This window comes from Scardinius erythrophthalmus, assembly GCF_964197995.2.
Source record: "Scardinius erythrophthalmus genome assembly, chromosome: 15".
NCBI lineage: Eukaryota > Metazoa > Chordata > Actinopteri > Cypriniformes > Leuciscidae > Scardinius > Scardinius erythrophthalmus.
Window position 1 is genome coordinate 21163279 of NC_138235.1, and position 21529 is coordinate 21184807.

The 21529-nt window shown below is 41.5% G+C and overlaps 1 protein-coding gene across 3 annotated transcripts in view; it reads right to left on the reverse strand.

The window, feature by feature from the left end:
• The window catches only part of dnmt3bb.3 (DNA (cytosine-5-)-methyltransferase beta, duplicate b.3), a 32056-nt gene that overhangs the window by 7061 nt on the left and 3466 nt on the right, over window positions 1-21529 (reverse strand). For 2 of the 3 annotated variants that reach the window (XM_081386745.1, XM_081386746.1), the window contains exons 5-20: window positions 21300-21404; window positions 21099-21193; window positions 20969-21022; window positions 20467-20610; window positions 20269-20376; window positions 19971-20112; window positions 19561-19869; window positions 19415-19459; window positions 19252-19331; window positions 6700-6812; window positions 6168-6351; window positions 5974-6058; window positions 5724-5869; window positions 5510-5600; window positions 5091-5239; window positions 4809-4894 (exon numbers count right to left, since the gene is read on the reverse strand). In XM_081386745.1, coding sequence (XP_081242871.1) covers window positions 4809-4894; window positions 5091-5239; window positions 5510-5600; window positions 5724-5869; window positions 5974-6058; window positions 6168-6351; window positions 6700-6812; window positions 19252-19331; window positions 19415-19459; window positions 19561-19869; window positions 19971-20112; window positions 20269-20376; window positions 20467-20610; window positions 20969-21022; window positions 21099-21193; window positions 21300-21404 — 1936 coding nt within the window. Of the gene's footprint in view, window positions 1-2725; window positions 3001-4808; window positions 4895-5090; window positions 5240-5509; window positions 5601-5723; window positions 5870-5973; window positions 6059-6167; window positions 6352-6699; window positions 6813-19251; window positions 19332-19414; window positions 19460-19560; window positions 19870-19970; window positions 20113-20268; window positions 20377-20466; window positions 20611-20968; window positions 21023-21098; window positions 21194-21299; window positions 21405-21529 lie in introns of those variants that run through there. The other variant, XM_081386747.1, reaches the window with a different exon arrangement.

Below are 21529 nucleotides of genomic sequence, written 5' to 3' on the forward strand. Positions count from 1 at the left end.
CTCTTAATTCCTAAGAGCTGGTAGACCTGCTTCAACAAGGTAGACATGAAATTAGTGCCCTGGTCGGTTAGAATTTCTGCTGGAAATCCGACCCTGGAAAATAACTGGACCAAGGAAGTAGCCACAGGTTTCGCCTTCACAGATCTTAACGGAAATACCTCTGGGTATCTGGTGGAGTAATCCGTTATTACCAGCATGAAACGGTTCCCTGAGCGACTCCTCTCCACTGGACCAACGACATCCATTCCAAGCCTCTCAAACGGAGTACCAATGATAGGAAGTGGTTGTAGTGGTGCTCTTGACGGACGTCTGAGGGAAACCTTCTGACAAACAGGACAGCTTTTACAAAATTGGGCCACATCTACTTTCAAACCGGGCCAGAAAAAACACTTTTTGATTCTTGCAGTAGTCTTGTTTTTCCCCAGGTGGCCAGCCCAAGGAATCGAGTGACTTAGATGTAACACCATCTCTCGGACACACTGTGGAACCACAAGTTGTTTCTGGACCCCGATCTCTCGATAGAGTATTCCCTTCGTTAGCACATATCTGGCTGCACTGTCATCTAGAGGCTTCTCTCTTACCTCTGCAGCTCCAGCAAAGCACTCCGTGAGTGTAACATCTTCCTGCTGCATCTGAACGATGTTGTTGGGCACCTGGAAGTTCACAGGTAAGTCACAGGCCATATTTTCAGACACTGTATGAGCAGCATATTTTACCTTTTCTTGTCTTTTTTCTCTTCTAGTCTTTCTCCTCTTCGACACCCCGGTCTCAATCTCTGCATTGAAGAAAGGTAAAGTACTTAGTTGGTGCTCAATCCCCTCTAGCTGGTTGGCCTTTGCTCTGGTCACCACCACGTTACACTGTCGAGTCGGGTGCAATAACTCCAGCAGCACTGGTATATCTCGACCCAGAATCACAGGGAAAGATAAGTTATCAGCCACCCCCACCTTCACCAGATAAGTCTGTTCTTCTATTTTGACATAAACATTGGCGGTAGGTAACAGTCTCTCGTCTCCATGTACACAGCAAATAGGTAATTTGTTGACTGTGCTGATCAAAGAGGGTGATATGAACTTTCTTCTCACCAGAGTCTGATCACTGCCGGTGTCAATCAAAGCAGTCAATTTCTCACCATTTATCTCCACATTTGTAGTTCTCAAAGAGCTTGGGGATTTGGTTACATCCCTCCTTGGTACAAAACATAACTGTGTAAGCTGAGCTGAGATCTTTGGACAATTTGGTTTAGTGTGCCCTTCTTGACCACACAGGTAACATATAGGAGGTCGTTTAGGAGAAAAGTTTAGTTTGGCTGAAGTAGGTTTCCCCATGTAGGGCTTACCAGACCCCTCCACCTTCCTTTGCTGAAAGTGAGGCATGTCAAGAGAACGGCGGTCATTAACAGGTTTCCAAGCCCACGGCTTACTCTTTCCTCTGGCTGCAACAAACACATCCGCCAAAGACGCTGCTTCTGCTGCGGTTCTGGGATCTCTCTCTCGAATCCACACCTGGAGTTCAGGGGACAGCATTCTAAGATATTGCTCCAGAATGATGATCTCACTCACCTCCTCCACCTGTTTCCTCTTAGGCTGGACCCACTTTCCAAAGAGTTCTTTGAGCCGGTTATAAAGCTCTATGGGACTTTCCGATGGATCTACTGATAAGGAACGGAACTTTTGTCGATAAGTTTCAGCATTGACATCATATTTCTTTAGAATAGCATACTTCACTTTGTCATAGTCAGTAGACTCATTCACATCCATATTGACATAAGCTGCTCTTGCTTTACCCGTCAGCAAAGGGATTAAATGCCAAACCCAATCAGTTTTAGTCCACCTACAAGCAACAGCAATCCTTTCAAAAGTCACAAGGAAGTGTTCTACATCATCAATGTCACTCAGCTTCTCCAATCGAGGTATCTGAGATAATGGTGGGCCTACATTGTTCCCAACCTGATTTAAGCTCTGCTGATGAGCTGAATTCACGGAGTTTCCATCAGAATCTAAAGGATCCGCATTAGGCCTTTCCCGGGACTCCCGGTCAACATCAGATAAGTGAAGATTCGGAGAGGTGCGTGCTTGGACTTCCATTTGCAAAAGCCCGAACTGGTGCTGGAGAGCCTTAAACCGTCGCTCCTGATCAGCCTGCTCCTGCTGTCTTACAGTCTCCCGGCCTTCCGTCCTGGCCATATGGGCTCGAAGCAGATTTGCCAACTCAGTCACTGAAACTTCTCTGTCTCCCATTGCCTCGCCTCCTTCAGCTCCTTCAACCATGTCCTGGTCCTCCTCACCCCTTTCTTCCTCTTGCTGCAAGGGAGGAGCCTTAGGCCCACCTTTCTTTAAGGTACGACTCATATTAACAGGGAAAAAGAAAACAGCCTCGAGGGGCAGAAAAAAAACAAAACACAGCTTTGTGTCCTTGACTGACTGAAATATCCCACCGCTGCCACCATATGTGAGGGACCAAGAGGCAAGAACAAGGAACACAAGCTTTGCAAAAGAAAATGGGTCTTTATTTGAACCCAAGAAAAAAAATAACTTTACAAACTCATAAACTTCTTACAACAAAAATAAACAAACAGAAAATGAGATCAAACAATTAGACAAAAAAAACAAACAAACAACTAAAACTACTGACCTGCTCAATTGAACAAAGCAACAGCTTATAAAGGAAAGGATGGGCCCATTACAAATTAAGAGGGGAAACAATTCAACTTTACATTCAACATATAACTATAAGTAAATCAAAGTCAAATCAAACAAAGGTATACAATAAATAAAGATAAGGAAAGCAAAATGTAATCAAATATCATAAATGTACAACCAAATAAATCAATTGACAAAGACATTAACGTTTCTTCCTTCCCCGGGCAATTCCAGCAAATGGTATGTTCGGGCGGAACCAATAACGTTTAAATTCTCTGTTCCTGCCCGGACTCTAATCCTTGTTACGCCAGGATGCGGCTGCAGCGGACCATGTCTGAAGTTCCTCACAAACGGTAAACTTAAACTCAAAATAGAAACAAATATAAGTAACATATACAACGTAACTAATTTGTGTGCACTTCAAATCAGTAACAATGTATATAAAATGTGCTATAAATGTAAACATGTGAAAACCTAACAATAAAGAAATAATTAATATGGTTTGGTTTGTGTGATTATTATGATCCATCATTATACTGAAACAAATTAATATAAATAACAAAATAAGTTTAAATAAAAATTCTTAAAATGTAAATCCTTTATGTAAATGTATGCTTGTTGGCGTGTGTGTATGTGCGTGCATGTACATCCACATTACCGCTCTTGTGCGGCCACCACTCGGGCCGTCACACGTGGTTTTACTGAATAATTAAGTAAATATAATATAATTTAATATAAAATATAATATAATATAATATAATATAATATAAAGAAACCTCATTGCTTGACTTGCTACTCTCTGCTGACTCAGACAACGACATCTTCCGGTCCTACGTCGGGCACCGTAGCTTCTCCTTCGAGTTTGCAATTTGAGGGATGGGCCATGAGTGACTGACTGTTTGCAATTTGCAAATCTCACCACTAGATGCCGCTAAAAATCACACACTGCACCTTTAAAGCGTTATTGTCAAGTTAGCTTGCCCTAAATTCATCACAAGAGAGATTTTCTTCACACACAATGTGAGTTGCAGTCTGACACGTTTTTCTGCACCCTTGATTGACAGGATTTAATTGAATGTTTTTAAAACAAACGGAAGATACATCGGTACATCTCTACTAGTAATGTTTTTTTCTAAGGCCTGTTTATAAAAGCTACTTAAATGTCCTGACTGAACTAAGGCAAAATCCTGGGTTCACCTAAGCTGTCCATGAAACCAGGCCTTAATGTATATCATAATTACATACTTAACACTAGGGATGCACGATACTGAGCTCATGTAGTTGTAAAAATGCTCCGATACCAACAACCGATACCAGGCAGAGTTTGTACACTTGTGTCCAGACAAAGAAACATGGACAACAGAGAATATAATGGGGATAAAAAGAAGGCTGTCTATGAAGTAAATGTATCTTATTAGTGAAATATTAAACAAAATATAGTAACACATAGCTGTGGTGCGCGAGCTGATGAGAAAGCTGTAGACCGTATATTCAAACAGGGCCTGTGCGTTCGATCTTAAAGGTGCAGCAGTTTAATTAATCTGCTGCTGTGTTTTAATGTTAATCAAACAAAAGGACAAATAAATTTCTCACTGCTCTTGACTTAATAGGCCACCTTTTGTAACTTTACAAAATTTCCATCTATATTTAATTTATTCAGTAATGAATATGCAGTGTTTTTACAAATGTTTTGACACCAGTGAAATATCAATTCTTTATTCCAATTTTGACACTACTGTCAAAACATTTGTACCACTGACCCAATCCTCAGCACTGAGCCCTTCTGGAGCTGCTCTAAATATGTGCTGTGCTATTAAATGAAAGATAAAATATGATAGAGCAATAGAATGAAGAGTGAAAGTAACAGAATATCATAAAATGCATTTTAGCAGGCTTCATTAAGCATGAAAATAATTGAAGGAAATATTTATTTGATGAACAAATTAAGCCAACTAATATGATTTATTATTTTGGCTTCTCTACCAATACATTTAAAAATGACAAATGCAGTGAAAATACAGGTATCGGTTATACGGTATCGGCGAGTACCAAAAATGAAAGTATCGGTATCGGACTCGTTCTGGAAAAAGTAGTATCGTGCATAGTTGTATTTATCAGCGAAAAAAATGTAAGTGGGTGTGGTAGTCATATGAATAACAGACTCACCTGTTCATGCCAGGTATGTTTCCCCAGAAGTATCTTGCTCTGTAAGCTGGACTCACTTTCACAGCATCAACAAGCACAGGGTTACACTTAAAAAACAAAAACACAACACGCACATGCTTATTACACCATGTGACTAGAAAAAAAATAACACTGAAAATGCGAGGCCATGATTTGAGAAAAATATTTGAACATGTTGACCATTTTTTTTACAAATTTCCAAGAATCTGCAGAGGGTATTTGACACACGTAACAGATTCAAACGTAAAAAAAAAACACACTTACTTCGAGAAAGCGGGAAATGTCAGATTTAACCTTGGTTTCCATTGACACCACGTTCTCAAACAGCCAGAAGAACGGCCGTGGGTCGTCCTCCTTCGGCTTCATAACATTCAGAAGCCGATAATATTCAAAAAAGAGCCGCCCAGTGCCCTCTGCAGAGTAAAGAGAATCTCAGATTAAATAAATCATATGTTTTGACATGAGACCAGGTGTTGAGACTGCTCAGCAGTTTGACAAAATCCTCCTATTTGATGCATGAACCATGCGTTCATTTTGAGTATCCAGACTTTTAAATATTGGAAAAAAGTTGGCAAACATGTATTCTGACTCAATGAAGCTGCATAAAGCCAAGAAGATTATAGTTTGCCAAAGCAAGAAAATGCTTCTCATTTTGTGTGCAACATGCATCAGACATGTCTTACCAAACAAGCCCTTTCGGCTAGGATTGGCTGTGCACAAGTCATTACATGGACTTCCACCGATGAGAAGATCAAACGGGCCCCATTTCTTAATCTGAACAATGAAAGAGAAAAACAATGAACAGATTCTTCATCGGATGTGTAATTTAATCAGTGCATTTGTACTGAGAGGTTTTAACAATTATCAACAGAAAGCGAACAATATTATCTTGCATACATGCTCTTTCGTAATGTTCTTAACATCAGCCACATGAGTGATTTGTCCATCATGGTTGACCATGGAGACGGTCACAGATTCATCATCAACTTCTGAGGCCACATATTTTTCCACTTTGAAGCCAAGATCCCTCAGAACGAGGTATCCTGAAACACGAAAATGCATTTAAATGAACCACATGACCAGTACAAGAACATACTGTGATAGATGTGTATTAAACTACAAGTGGTCCAGGAAGATGAGAAGTTACCAGTGGCTATGCCATCAAATAAGGAAAGGACTCTGAGTGGACGTCGCAGGGTAGCAGGGATTGATGGGTAAACACGATGGGGCTCCTGAGGAGGACAAATGTCAGAAGTCAAACCAATACAAATACAAATACAAATCAGGAAGATCATCCAATATTTTTTACAATATGATGAACTATATGAAACAAGCACTAACAAACTCCATTGCACTGTTGTTGGCAAAGAATTCCTGCACACGGATGCTCCAGTCATGCCTGGGCTTCAAGGCTCCAGAGCTGCTCTCAGGTGCACACAGGTAACAGGTCCACGGGTCCACATTTTTCAGCCGGTCGAAGGTCCCCTCACCCACTAGGATATCCAGACAGTCCACACAGTAGCAGCTAAAGAAAGGAAAGAGACCAAATTAGATTGGTGGTCAAAACTTGCAATTTTAGCAATTTTTAGCAATTTACAGCAAGTCAAAAATTCCATTTAAAAGGAACCTGAACTTCAGAATATTTGGAATGTCGCCTTTTGCTTTCATGACAGCAGCACTAGTCTAAAAGCATTAATTTGGTACAAAATTTTGCATAAAACCTGATGATCATGTTCTCCAGCATTAGCAAAAACTTGGGCTTAGGAGTGAAAACAGTCACATGATCAATGTCACTAATTTACTTATTTGATTAGTGACTGACAAATAGTGCAGCTTTACCTTAGTAATTTGTGATCAACACAACCACACTCACCGACAACAGCTGTCATGGCCGCACAGAATGACCTCCATGCCAGAACAGCACACGGTACAGTACGACTGATAGCCATCTTCATCAAACCGGTACAGCGTCTCCGTGAAATTATACTACACGTGACAATTGAAATCATTCAGTTACAAGTAGTGGCATTACTAAACACAGATGAACAGTACAATGCTGTAGCAAAGGGTGTAGACTTTCAACGCAACTTTCATTACAGATGTTTGATAATTAATAATTTATACACAAGAGCATAAGTGAGGTCAGGTGCAGATTTTGAACACTAATTCAACCAAAACAGGTTGGTTTGAGGTCAGCTTTGTCAGATATCTAAACATAGACAGTCCAAAGATTAATGGGAGAAATCGCAGTGGTTAATGGCAGTTAAAGTCCCAATTCACTTGCTATTTGCCTATTTAATGCTGTTCACATTAGAATCAATCATTTCAATGAGCATTTGCCTAGTTGTTCACTGTTTAATGTGCATAAGCATTAGTTGGACCAGCTATTTGAGTTAAAGTAGCTAATGTAACAACATTGGCTATCGAATCATTCGTCGTTGGTTTGAATTAACAAATTCAAATACTCTGTGTTGCTAAAAACATTTCTTCCTGAATACAAAAGCTGGTGCACTTTGAACTCGTGAGTGCAAATCAGGCTTTGGCTCCATAAAGATTGGAACCAATTGACTTTTACGACACTAATGTCACCTCAGAGACATTCCAAACCCCCCCTTTCCCCTCTCTGGACCACAGAGAGATAACGAAACTTGAAACCTTCTACACACACACACACACACACAAACATCCTCCTATAGAAATATAGTTTTAATGTATGTAACTCAGATTTGGGTTTGATCTTCCTGTACGCATGTTTTATTAATTCGTTTGACCATATAATTATGATTTTCTAGAGGTGTGGTTTTGAAATGTATTCTTTAATCAATAGTGTTTTAGTTAGAGAGGGTTCGCTAACATTCTCTGGCAATCCCTTCCCCCCTGTGTGGAACTGTGTTTTATTACCTAACGGAATGTTAGCCAGAAGAGCAGAATTAGGTGTTCATCCTAGATATTTTATATGTATAACCATTGAAGAAATATGTAAGCCTGAATGTAATTTCTCTTTTTCATGATTGTTCTTCTCTGTGATGGGTTTTTGTATTCTTGTAAACCGTAAAGGAATAATGTTTCAGATGTGCACCCTTTTTCAATCATAGATATGCCATGTGGATCTTTCTAAAGTCCAATCTTCAATGCCCACTTATCGATGTACACCACATGTTGGGTTCATTTTATTCCTAGGTTGTTAGTTTAACTTTTAAGCTTATTTTTACAGAATAATAATCTATCTCGACGTGTACCTTCGAAACATATCTAATTCGGTATCCACGTAAAGCTCTCCTTGTACTGGAACCAAATGTATGCATCAGGATCTGGTAAAATGTATGATACTATTTTTACCCTCGTTAGATTATAACTGATCACATAATAACGCTGCCATAAAACATGCAAATTAAACTGGGAACTAAGACAAAGACATTTTTCCCGCTTCAGACCTTTGGACGTTCATTGGTTGTTCGCGCGAACAGAGGCGTCAACCCATATTGTCCATAAAAGACCGACTCAGAAAACCCTTCTCTCTCTCATGCCTACTCTCTCTCCTTCCTCCTCCAAAACCCAAGTCCGGACCGGCTTCGGCCTGCTTCTCTTTTCTTTTTATTTATTTCTTTTATGTTTTTCTATAGTCTAGTTTCGTTTTCCTCTTCGCCTCTGTTCATTCACGAGCTGAATGAACTTAGCCTGAATCATTCCCGGCAACTCTTTGAAGCTCCCGCGCTCGCACGCGCGCCGGAAGACAGCACGCGCACGCCTCCCCTCAGACGACTCGCGCGGCTTTTAAAGACACGCAGAACCCTGCGGTCCTACACACCTCATACACAGAGAACCACATGCCATGCAAGTATCGATTATTGAATTGAACTTATGATGTGATTTCTTTGTTGTCTCTTACGGGTTACTTGTCTGTGATTTTTGCCATAGCCAACTGCGATCTCTGATCACAGATTTTTGCTTTCACTTCCGATCTCGTCTCCCATCCTTCTCTCTCTCTCATCCTTTTCTGTCATTCTATCTTTTTCTAATTCTGACCATTTTATTCTCTCTCACTGTTATTCGTTATCTTGTATTGTTTAACTGTATTTTATGTACATAGACATATAATCCGTGTGTATTGTGTAGTTTGATATATTCCTTAGGTCGATGTATTAGTCCAATTATTAAATTCCATATGCCCTTGACTGACTCTGATTTAATTGCCCATGTTACTTAGTCCCTGAAATGTTCGATCTTAGCTATATGCTTTACCTTGGCTACGATTTAAGTAACCTAATTTTAGTCTACAAACACCGAGAGTGTCTTTTCAAGGCCTGGAAAAGATACTCTTTCTCGTGTTTGTAAGAAGGATAATTTTCCTTGAGAGTTAATTTAATCTTACGAACAATCTGTTCGCTGGACAAACAGATTGTTTGATAACTAAATTGATTCCATTAAAGTTATCCCATAACTTCGAGCTGAAATAAGAACAATTGATGTATTAATGACGAACCATAACCCGTTATGGTAATCGTTCATATATCAATCTAGTTCAGCTGCGATAAATTAATGTAACTGTAACATACAAAATATTAATCATATTCATGATTAATTATTAAAATTCCCTATAGATCATTTGAGCTAATATTAATATTAATGTACGACCCATTGTTTTTACAGTTTTGGTGGAGAACGCGACGCATTTCAAACTTTGTTTATGGGCAATATTCAGTTTCAGTCTGTTTATATGGTTATTAAGAATTTTTGCGCATTATGAAATTATGAATTTGTGAGTTAAGTCGCTAACGCGAACTCACTCCTAACTGTCCAAGGCAAAAAGCCGAAGTCAGTAGGCCTAACGTACATTTTAACAAGTTGCTAAAATATGCCTAGACGATTTTAGCACTGTTAAATGCTACGTACACTGCAGTATTTAATATTACAAATGTCCTGTTAAGAGATGAAGAAATATCTCTGCAGTTGATACATTTCTAATATTTGTTTTAAATCGCTGTGAACGAAGAATTCTCACGTGCGTACTACCGGTATTAATAAATATGTTTTCTAAGCGAGAGTCCTTATTAAACATAGGCCTTGCATGCATGCAATATCGTTATTGAATTCGTGGTTAGTCCAGTGATATTCAACAAAACGGTAAAACTCCTGGTTAACATTGACCTAGCTAATCAATCGAAAACCTAAATACACAAATCAAGTGCTATTTTGATAAATGTGTAATATGGGAGTCTAGCAACAGACGGAAAATTCCTGTTGCCCACATTTGAGTATTTGCGGTGAAGAAACCCCGCCATACTTTCCTGTGCAGTATTAATAGCACCAAAAGGTCCGCCGAGACCTCTGTCCTATTTGTGAGTGTTGCAGAAATCAGCGCGTGACGCGAGCTGAAAAGCTCTTAGCGTTTGAATCACATTGAAGTTGTGTAATTCCATTTACTAAACGCCAGAGGGCGTAAGTGGTTAGCAGCCTCAAATTACCCCTTTGCCCCCCTGATTTCCGCCTGCATGAGCGCAACAACGCCATCGCGTGGCCAGTTATCAGATAACGCTCTCTTTACGGCTGAATTCATTTCCCTGTGAATTAATGTTTAAACTCTAAATAACTATTCGCATTTATAGCTCTGCTCGTGCGTTTATTATTTTGTGTTAGACAATTTTCCTGCTTTTGGACTGATACATTAACTCTGAGTTTGGTTCAAACAAGATTTGGATTAAAACTCAGATTAAATCTCAGCCATTCCCTTAGAGGAAACAACGGCACCTAGTGGCCGCCACCCGCGAGGTCGGTTCACTCAGCTCTCTTTCCTCTCTTTTCAAATCCTTTCGTGAATTGTTTACTTCTACTTTTCTCTTTTGGTTTTCTTAATAAATTATTGATGAGACTTCACTGTTAACATTAATTTTTATGGGTTATTATTCTGAGTTTTCCTTTTACATGTTCTTTACATGCTCATTCAAATTTGATTTAAACTAGTTTGAATTTTAAATTTAAATTGAGTTGTGTATTCACCCACTGATATCCACTTGGAGGAAACAGCACCATCGTGTGGCCTTGTTGATACTAAGTCGGCATCACTATTTTCCTCCTTTCACTTTTATATCGGCTTTCTCTCCTGATTATTTTTATAAATAGGACTGATACTTTAGTGTATCTGGATTATTATAAGATATTCTGATTTTTACATTTCCTTACATGCTTATTTTAAATTTTAATTTAAACAAGTTTTGAATTTTTAATTTGAATTAAGTTTTATGTTTGCCAGGTTAAGCACAGAGAGGGAGCACGCCCCCTTGTGGTGAAAACCAGCTACTGCGGCCTGCTTCTTCTCCCGTGTTTCAATCCTGTTCCTTTCTATTCTGATTTTTAAATTTTTATTTATTTATTTTTTTTTCCTATTATTTTATTCCTACTGTTATTCTTTTCCTTCTCTCTTTCGGGTTAGGTCATTTTGATAATTAACATTATCATAACTTCCTATTGTTTTATCATTATTTAGTAAAACCTTTGACTCTCCTTTCTACAGACATAACTACTCAATTGGTTTTAAACAAGCAAGCCTTAATTCACTTTAAGTTTCCCTTGTTCATCCTTCTGTGTATTTATTGTAGTACTCCCTTTGTGATCTGACAGCCATCTCTGCTTGGTCTCCGGCAAGCGAGCTCACCTGTCCGACGCTACCTGACACTGGCCGTGTGTCTCGGACTCTTCCGAATCTCGTACCTCCGGTTGTGGCACGCCACCCCGACATCAGCAATTTGGCCCGCCAAAAGGTTAAGTCAACGTCAGCGACACACAAGGCAATTTTGAGACAATCACTCGAACTGGGGTCTGCTGAAAGGACCACTCCGAAAGGAGAGTTCCGAGGAAAACTCAATCTTTCCGTGCCGTCTGATGATTGACACCTTGGCTTGCCACTTTGTGCAAAAAGTCGCAAGTGGTTTGAGTGGGCACACCGTGGTACCGAGAGACGAGGTTGTCCGAGGGCACTGCGGTCAAGTGTTGGAGAACCGTCGGAGAGGTTGACCGAGCCACTGGTTTCCACCTGAGTGGCCTCAATTCACCGCAGGTAAACTAAATTTAGTAAAACCCATTCCACTTACTATAAGCCACAGAATATTAGATATCCCCCTGGGTATATTCTAGATGTATGGCCCACCTTCATCTCTTCTCTAAGCCATACCATCTTCGTAGGTTTCCTACCCCCCAAAAGCCCCCACTCACCTGTTGGCCTATCTTAAACCCTAGCAGTGGTAATAGCTTAGGTCTCTTTATCCTCTTGAACACATTCTGTGTTACTATACTGTTTATTTAATTTCAGACCTAGTCATCACTAGTGTTTTGTTTACCTTAGTCTTTTCTATCCCTTGTTCTGTTGTGATTTGTTTCTTTCATTTCACTTAGAGACAGTAACCTTTAAGAGCCACCAAGTAAAGCTGAATAAGAGCCGGTGTCACCACGTGACCCACCAGGCTACTGCCTGCCAAAATCTATAGTTCAGGTCCTTTGTCGACCCAAGTTAATTGGAACTGTCTAACTGTGCATCAGTTAGCCCCAAAATTCTCATAAACGGCATAGCCCGTATGAGTATAGCTCGTTAACCTTAGAACGAACTTGCATTGGTCTCTTTTTGTGTGTGCTGTGCTTCTCTCACCTACAGTGAGCCAGGATGTCCCATTCATCCAGTCCAGCAGTCCACGGGGGCAATCTCGACATGCTTGAAAGCAATGACTACCCCCTTCCTGCCCAAGGACGCCAGTGACCTGCAGCATCTGAGCCAAACGCAACTGGACACCAAGCTAGACGAGCTGATAACACACGATCCTACCCAAAGCTACAACTACAAAGACTGGGCCAGGATCGTCAGCAGCGTCACCCACAACTTCGTCGTCCAGGCGAGACTCAGTGAACGGCGCAACATCGACCTGGAGCAGAAAGCAGCAGCGTTACAGCTTCAAGTGAAGGAGGCCCGGAAAGACCAGGCTCGAACCCAGAGTCGTCTAGATCAGCTCCTCCTCGAGACCCAGTACCAGCGCGAGAAAGAGGACGCCACAGATCCAGAGCTACAGAAAGAAGTAGAAAGACTTCAATATACCTTGCAAGATCTTCGCCTTGACACAGACCAAAGAAAACAGTCGGCGAAAGAAACCAGAAGAGAACTCGACGAAAAACTCCAACAAGGCGAAGCTCTCCTTGCAAGAGCAGAGACTGAAATAAAAGACAGAGACGCTAAAGCCAGGGCCTGCGAGAAACACTTGCAAGCGGCCCGAGCTGAGATCCATGAGCTTACTCTGCAGAAACACGATCTCAAAGACGAACTTGACATTGTTCACAGAGAGCTGAAACATTCTTACAGACTGCAGAGTAGCTGGAACGGAAAAACACACATCACAGAGTTTCTCCCGGCCCGCCACTCCAATTCTTTCAGCCAAGAACCCAGAGCTGAAAAGGTAGATGTAAGCCCACGGCTCAAGACATCACCAGCCAGCTTTCAAGAACACCTGTCAGCAGCAAAAGGGGGAGGACCCCTTCAGACAAGCCCCGACAGAGAGTGGAACCACTCTCGACACGACACTGGTAAGCTCAAGCCTGAGCTCACATCAGATAACCACAGTGCATCCACGTCTGAGACAGCAGAGATCCTAAAGGTGCTAAAAGAACTTCTTCACCAGAAACGTTGCAAGAAAGACAAGAAGGACGAGCCAGACATCTTATGCCTAAGCATAAGAACTGAAACCAAACCGCCTGTCCGCCATCTGACTGAGCCAAGCACCTCGAACACTGCTCATCATCCACAGACCACAGAGCTAACTGTCACATCACAAGGTGACAACATCACCAAAGCTCCACAGCTGACAGCTGCACACCATGAACGAAACAGCACACCTCCTCACACCAGGTACCAAAATACCAAGGTACCAGAAAACGCTGTTCTGTCTAACTGCCTCCACAGCAAGCTACACGAGACCGGTCCTAACCACCCAACGACCGTCACACCTGCCATGCCAACATTCCTGGGCAACCTAATCAAAAAGGGGGTGGCCCAAAAACTCTACCTGAACATCACGTTGGAAGAGGAAGTGAGCATGGAAGCCCTGATAGACACAGGATCGGACATTACGGTGATCTCAAATCAACTGTTCCAAAGACTCCAATTTAAAGCTAAGAGACAAGACCGAACTCTTACACCTCAAACTTGTGAACTGAACGTACAGTCATACAGTCAACATGACATCCGGCTCGAACAGGTAGCCCACATTCACCTGACGATTGGTCCTTTGAGTCTAGTCCATCCCGTGTTCATCTCAAAAATGGACACTTTTCCGTTCCTCATCGGCAGAGACCTTCTAGATCGTTTTGAACCGTTACTGGACTTGAAACAGCTCAAAGTCTGGGCCCAAGTACGAGAACCTTGCCCCCTCCAGTCACAGCCAGACGGTCAGGTCACAAAGGTCACAGAGTTCATGGGAACTCCCACAGCCAGCCAAAAAGACACAGACTCAGCACCAACTGAAGGTTCGAATCCGCTAACCTGCACCTTACAGCCCACCAAAGACTTTGACACTTGCTGCCTCAATGTCATGACTGACCTGCAGCGACATGACCTCATTCAAGCCATTGCCAAGCCTGGTGCATTAAACAACAAGCTGTGGTCACTTTCAACCCACCCACCCACCCTAGAGGTTGAAAAGCTTACACACAGCATGAGAACTTTACAAGCTCAACTGCCTACTTCAAAGCCGCTTACGCTGGCTCCGCTATTTGAAAAGACAACCATAATGGACATGCGGGCTTTTGTCAGCAACATAAAGACTTTCCTTATCCACCCTCACACGCCGTCTGACCTCACTGACAACCAGTGCCTCAGACCAGTGCATGACACAACGCACATGCTGCGCGTACAGAACAACATTATGAGTTGTGCACCGATTGACATCACTATGCCAAGGCATGTAATGCCACGGCGCACAAAGGGGGATAAACGGCTAATGTTCGTCTATAACGCATCATGTGCTGCACAACACAACAACAGAGACACTAACGAGACACTGAAGCAAGCGACAAGCCGACAGCAAGATGTGGCAAAACATGGGCCAAGGCGAACTAAACCCAGTCGCCGCCCACAAAGTAAAAAGACTGCCCTGTCCAATCAAAGACAACCCTTGCTGGCCTCTTCCTCCCCTTTCTCTCTCTCTCACCCTGTTGTCTGTACCAGGTTGCTGCTGTGGTTCGCCATGCTGTACTGTCAGCCAACCAGAGGACAGCTGCCACCGAGGGAACGACCGAGACCCCAGATCACTGACGGCAGGACCTACACCCAGCAAGTGCATGTTCGACTCATTCAGCCCCGCCCGGTCTACAGAGCACACTACCCCAGCTCCGTAGCCCAATACATCTGGACAAGTGTCAGACGGACAGAGGACTCCCTCTCTCAAGCCGAGGCCAAGGTCGAACACATGCTCAACCAACTGGAGAAAGTGACTGTCGCACAATCGGGACTCCTAAGCACCAACCACCACTCCAGCCAGTTCCTGGGAGCATTGCTCAGAACCGGAGCTGCTGCCAGAACTCTGCTTAACATTGGTGTGTCCAGTGTAAATGCAGCGAACCAGACCGCAAACTCCATGAAGCCGCAGTTTACTGTCTTACAGAGTGACTTTGTCCAGACTCAGCTGGTTACAGTGCCAACGACAGACATGCTGTGGGAGGTTAGCTCCTCCAATGACAGCATAGCCACAGGTGTAATCCCACCATACCTGATACTAAGCCTGATGCTAACTGTGCTGGTTTCCGCCATCAACATGCCAGCTGACTTTCTACAAAAACACCTGGCCTACTCTCTGGGTAGCGCCATCTCACTCTGCTTCGATCCCGAGCAGAGAGAAGTGGGCCTTCTCCTAAATCCGCCTATCATCGAGTCAAGCCAAGTCTACAGACTTACAGACATTTGCAAGGTCAGATTTTGGGAAAACAACACCCACCTCAAGATAAGCCCTCCAGACGTGGTGGCCTACCACGATGGCGACACACAACGGTACTCAGCTCCAAACCTACACCTGTGTACTATGACCAAAGACATTTGTTATCTCTGCCTTAGCAAACCCTTACTCAGAGACAACGCTGAAGAAATCTGCGGGTTGCACCCCCTGGTCAGCAAAGTCACCCACACACAAGCAGAGATAGCAGGTGAAAGGTGGCGTGCTAACGCACCTGTGCACACCGCCACTGTCACTCACGACCAGCATAACACAACCAGCCGTGTCAACATGCTCAACCAGAAAATGGGACTTCAAGTATTGAAAGGTGTCATCTTACACCTTGATGGCCTAACATGGTACCAGCTTCCCAGCAAAGAGTGCCAGACAGCACTGAAACTACCATCCTCCAAAAACTTCAACGTCACCTTGAATCCAGGACTGGAACTCCGTAGTGAGAAAAGGGGGTCCCAACTCATGGACATTGCTCCTGCCAACAAAGCCCTCCGAGCACCGGCTCGACGGCCCGTTCTGAACACTTCATCTGCGATCCGAGGCTGGAACGCCGCCGACATTGGGCTGTGCACCTTTGCAGGTAATCAGCCAGACCCTAACACTAGGTTGGTTTCCATCCTGTACAGAAGACTCAACGAGATGCGATACAGCCAAGCTCACGAAAGCTGTGTCCAAAGGTTTCAGACGGAATCCCCAGAAAGGGGGTGTCAAGTCAGAGACCACGCCGAACCTCATCGAGCTGAATCCTCAGCTCCAAGCACCACCTGCCTTCCTACCGTCATGATCCACCTGCTACACGACTGTCATGATTCACCTGCCATGTGACCATTGTGATGATTGTCGTCCGACGATGTCCACACGGACTTCACCGGACGAAAAGGGGGAATGTAACAACATTGGCTATCGAATCATTCGTCGTTGGTTTGAATTAACAAATTCAAATACTCTGTGTTGCTAAAAACATTTCTTCCTGAATACAAAAGCTGGTGCACTTTGAACTCGTGAGTGCAAATCAGGCTTTGGCTCCATAAAGATTGGAACCAATTGACTTTTACGACACTAATGTCACCTCAGAGACATTCCAAACCCCCCCTTTCCCCTCTCTGGACCACAGAGAGATAACGAAACTTGAAACCTTCTACACACACACACACACACACAAACATCCTCCTATAGAAATATAGTTTTAATGTATGTAACTCAGATTTGGGTTTGATCTTCCTGTACGCATGTTTTATTAATTCGTTTGACCATATAATTATGATTTTCTAGAGGTGTGGTTTTGAAATGTATTCTTTAATCAATAGTGTTTTAGTTAGAGAGGGTTCGCTAACATTCTCTGGCAATCCCTTCCCCCCTGTGTGGAACTGTGTTTTATTACCTAACGGAATGTTAGCCAGAAGAGCAGAATTAGGTGTTCATCCTAGATATTTTATATGTATAACCATTGAAGAAATATGTAAGCCTGAATGTAATTTCTCTTTTTCATGATTGTTCTTCTCTGTGATGGGTTTTTGTATTCTTGTAAACCGTAAAGGAATAATGTTTCAGATGTGCACCCTTTTTCAATCATAGATATGCCATGTGGATCTTTCTAAAGTCCAATCTTCAATGCCCACTTATCGATGTACACCACATGTTGGGTTCATTTTATTCCTAGGTTGTTAGTTTAACTTTTAAGCTTATTTTTACAGAATAATAATCTATCTCGACGTGTACCTTCGAAACATATCTAATTCGGTATCCACGTAAAGCTCTCCTTGTACTGGAACCAAATGTATGCATCAGGATCTGGTAAAATGTATGATACTATTTTTACCCTCGTTAGATTATAACTGATCACATAATAACGCTGCCATAAAACATGCAAATTAAACTGGGAACTAAGACAAAGACATTTTTCCCGCTTCAGACCTTTGGACGTTCATTGGTTGTTCGCGCGAACAGAGGCGTCAACCCATATTGTCCATAAAAGACCGACTCAGAAAACCCTTCTCTCTCTCATGCCTACTCTCTCTCCTTCCTCCTCCAAAACCCAAGTCCGGACCGGCTTCGGCCTGCTTCTCTTTTCTTTTTATTTATTTCTTTTATGTTTTTCTATAGTCTAGTTTCGTTTTCCTCTTCGCCTCTGTTCATTCACGAGCTGAATGAACTTAGCCTGAATCATTCCCGGCAACTCTTTGAAGCTCCCGCGCTCGCACGCGCGCCGGAAGACAGCACGCGCACGCCTCCCCTCAGACGACTCGCGCGGCTTTTAAAGACACGCAGAACCCTGCGGTCCTACACACCTCATACACAGAGAACCACATGCCATGCAAGTATCGATTATTGAATTGAACTTATGATGTGATTTCTTTGTTGTCTCTTACGGGTTACTTGTCTGTGATTTTTGCCATAGCCAACTGCGATCTCTGATCACAGATTTTTGCTTTCACTTCCGATCTCGTCTCCCATCCTTCTCTCTCTCTCATCCTTTTCTGTCATTCTATCTTTTTCTAATTCTGACCATTTTATTCTCTCTCACTGTTATTCGTTATCTTGTATTGTTTAACTGTATTTTATGTACATAGACATATAATCCGTGTGTATTGTGTAGTTTGATATATTCCTTAGGTCGATGTATTAGTCCAATTATTAAATTCCATATGCCCTTGACTGACTCTGATTTAATTGCCCATGTTACTTAGTCCCTGAAATGTTCGATCTTAGCTATATGCTTTACCTTGGCTACGATTTAAGTAACCTAATTTTAGTCTACAAACACCGAGAGTGTCTTTTCAAGGCCTGGAAAAGATACTCTTTCTCGTGTTTGTAAGAAGGATAATTTTCCTTGAGAGTTAATTTAATCTTACGAACAATCTGTTCGCTGGACAAACAGATTGTTTGATAACTAAATTGATTCCATTAAAGTTATCCCATAACTTCGAGCTGAAATAAGAACAATTGATGTATTAATGACGAACCATAACCCGTTATGGTAATCGTTCATATATCAATCTAGTTCAGCTGCGATAAATTAATGTAACTGTAACATACAAAATATTAATCATATTCATGATTAATTATTAAAATTCCCTATAGATCATTTGAGCTGATATTAATATTAATGTACGACCCATTGTTTTTACACTAACTTAATGATTCCACTGTGAGATTATATTTCTGAAATCATGTTGTCTAAACAATAGATTGTTAAAATAAATTGTTGCTGAGGGCACTGACTTTAAAGGGACTTTAGCTTTATGCAGGCCAGTCACTGACAGTATATAGGTGACTGTATGCATCCCTTACTAATGGGTGTAGCTGAAATAGCCAAACTCTTTAAGTAGATGCAGGTGTCCTACTGGCCAGCATGAAAATTAAGACAACCCTAGATTCACTGACTATATCCTTGAAAACTACGAATGTGTGACGTGAGGAACATCTACAGCTGGGTAATTACACTGTACCTTGCATTTCATGCACAGGCTGCCTTGGAAGAGTGGGTGGATGATTTCGACGAATGTACTCCCACATGATAAGCAGAACTCTGAGAGGGAAAAGCAGCGAAACTAGGATGAACTTTACTCATTACCAACAGTTATTGCAATGTCTAGAAAGAGGGTTTCTCACCTTCAATGTCTCTCTTGTTGTCCAGAAATTCATGAACCATTTGATCTGTGAGAACATTTCAATAAACACCAGGTTACATGGGATTCTTTTTTTTGTCTACATCACAATTTTCAATAGCAATAATAAATATCAAATGGTGTACATACATCTTTTTTGGCTGTTCTGTCTGGACTCGACCTGCATACTTTCGCTGTTATTTAGATGCTTATTCCAGTTTGTGCGATTCTGTTCTCTGCGTGTCCTCGCAGTCTTCAAGGATCTCTGATTCAATCTTGGATGCATGAATTTTCTGTAAACATCTGTTTTTCTTAGGTTTATCGAACCTTTGTGCAGGTCCAGAGATTCAGGGAGTTTATTTAGAGATACAGTTAATTTAAATAATTTTTCTCGATAGTCTTTGTAGTTCGGAGAGGATCCAACATTCCCATTCACTGATCGTGGCATAAAAGCCTCTTCTAAGGAAGCAAAAAGAGACAAATACAATGAATATGAAACAGAGACTTAAAGTTCAACATTACAGTCCAAAGAATGTCTTCAGTGCTTATCTGCTGCATACCACTGTATTCTGATTGAGGTCGAAGTCCATCTGGACCTGTTGGTTTAAAGCCTCCAAAGGCCCAGTTCAACATAACTCTAAGCAGCTCATCCGTAGAGTCCATCTCGAGAGAAAAAAACATTCTACTGCGCCTGGACGCCACCTAGAGAATATTTTGTATAAAATCTTGTTTACATGTTTACCAGTGTTTGTTTTTATGTCCTTGCATGGACAATTTGTTTGATTTGTTAAATTGCAATCTACACACTGGTAAATAATGTGCTAAAACATGATACTAGCCAAATAAAATCTGCATTACCTGCAGAGAATTGAAAATTGCATCTTTATATGTCGCTACTGTAGCAAAGGAATTAGAACAGAAGCACTTAGCAAATGAAAAGAAGGGCAGGAGATCGTCGGCTTGGATCTACAATGGAAAAAATATATAACATGATTTTTTTTGTTGTTGACTAAATAAAAGCACAAAATTTGCACACAAGACTCTGCATTTTTGTACCTCTGACAGCATCCTGTTCCCAAAGAAAATCACTTTACGTATGGAGCCACAAGGCCTCTTGCTGTCCCAGATCTGAACTAGTCCAGGCCAAAGACCAAAGCCCTCAATTGGCCCCCAAACCATCTCACCGACTGTGTAATTGCCCTAAAAAAAGCAGCAGTCATTAGACAGTCTAAGATCTAATCACTCGGATTACTTTAAAGATGAAGTGTGTAATTTTAGAAATGTTCTTCCCATAATATTATAAAGCTATCATATAACTATAAATCCTCACATAAAGCCATCACATGACTTTAAAAACTTGGAATATAGCAAATGAACCAAATTATAATACTTTTATGGTTAATTTGTATCATTTTTGAAACTTGAAGGCTTGAATTGAAAACAATCTTTTACAATTCCTTTTGATGAGGTTTAGAAACAGAAATTACACACTTCAGCTTTAACTACAATGCATACAAGTAATAAAATCTTTCATTTTTAGAAATGCTAAAGTTGTTACCTGGTATTGACTGGTTGTTTTATCATTGTTATTTGAGATACTTCCTTTTCTTTTCTGGCAGAGAAAGCAATGTGTTCAATCAAGATATCCACAACAAAACACCCTTCTTTGTAAACAAGTTCATATTTACCGTAGTCCATACAACATCATCATCACTACTGCTGTAACTGTCATCATCATCACTGCTGCTGTACTCATCATCACTGGACACATATGGCTGATCTCCTGGCAACACAGAAAGGACAAAAGTAAAATTTGATTTGGGCCAGGTTGCAAAGTTTCAGAAAGTACAAAATACCACTAGCTGGTATATTTAAAGAGAACCTGAAACCTTTTTGGTCATTTTGACTTTCTGGGCCTGAATCACAAGAGACTGGCACAATATCCTCCACTTCCATTGCCACAATGTCTTCCACTTCCCTTAAATCAATAACATCTGAGAATCAAACACATTTGTTAGAGTGTGATGTGTAGCAAATAGAGATCAGTTCCTCAACAGTCTTTTATTAACCTTGTTATAACATTAGAACTTGACAACAAGTTTTTCAGCTTGAAAGGTAC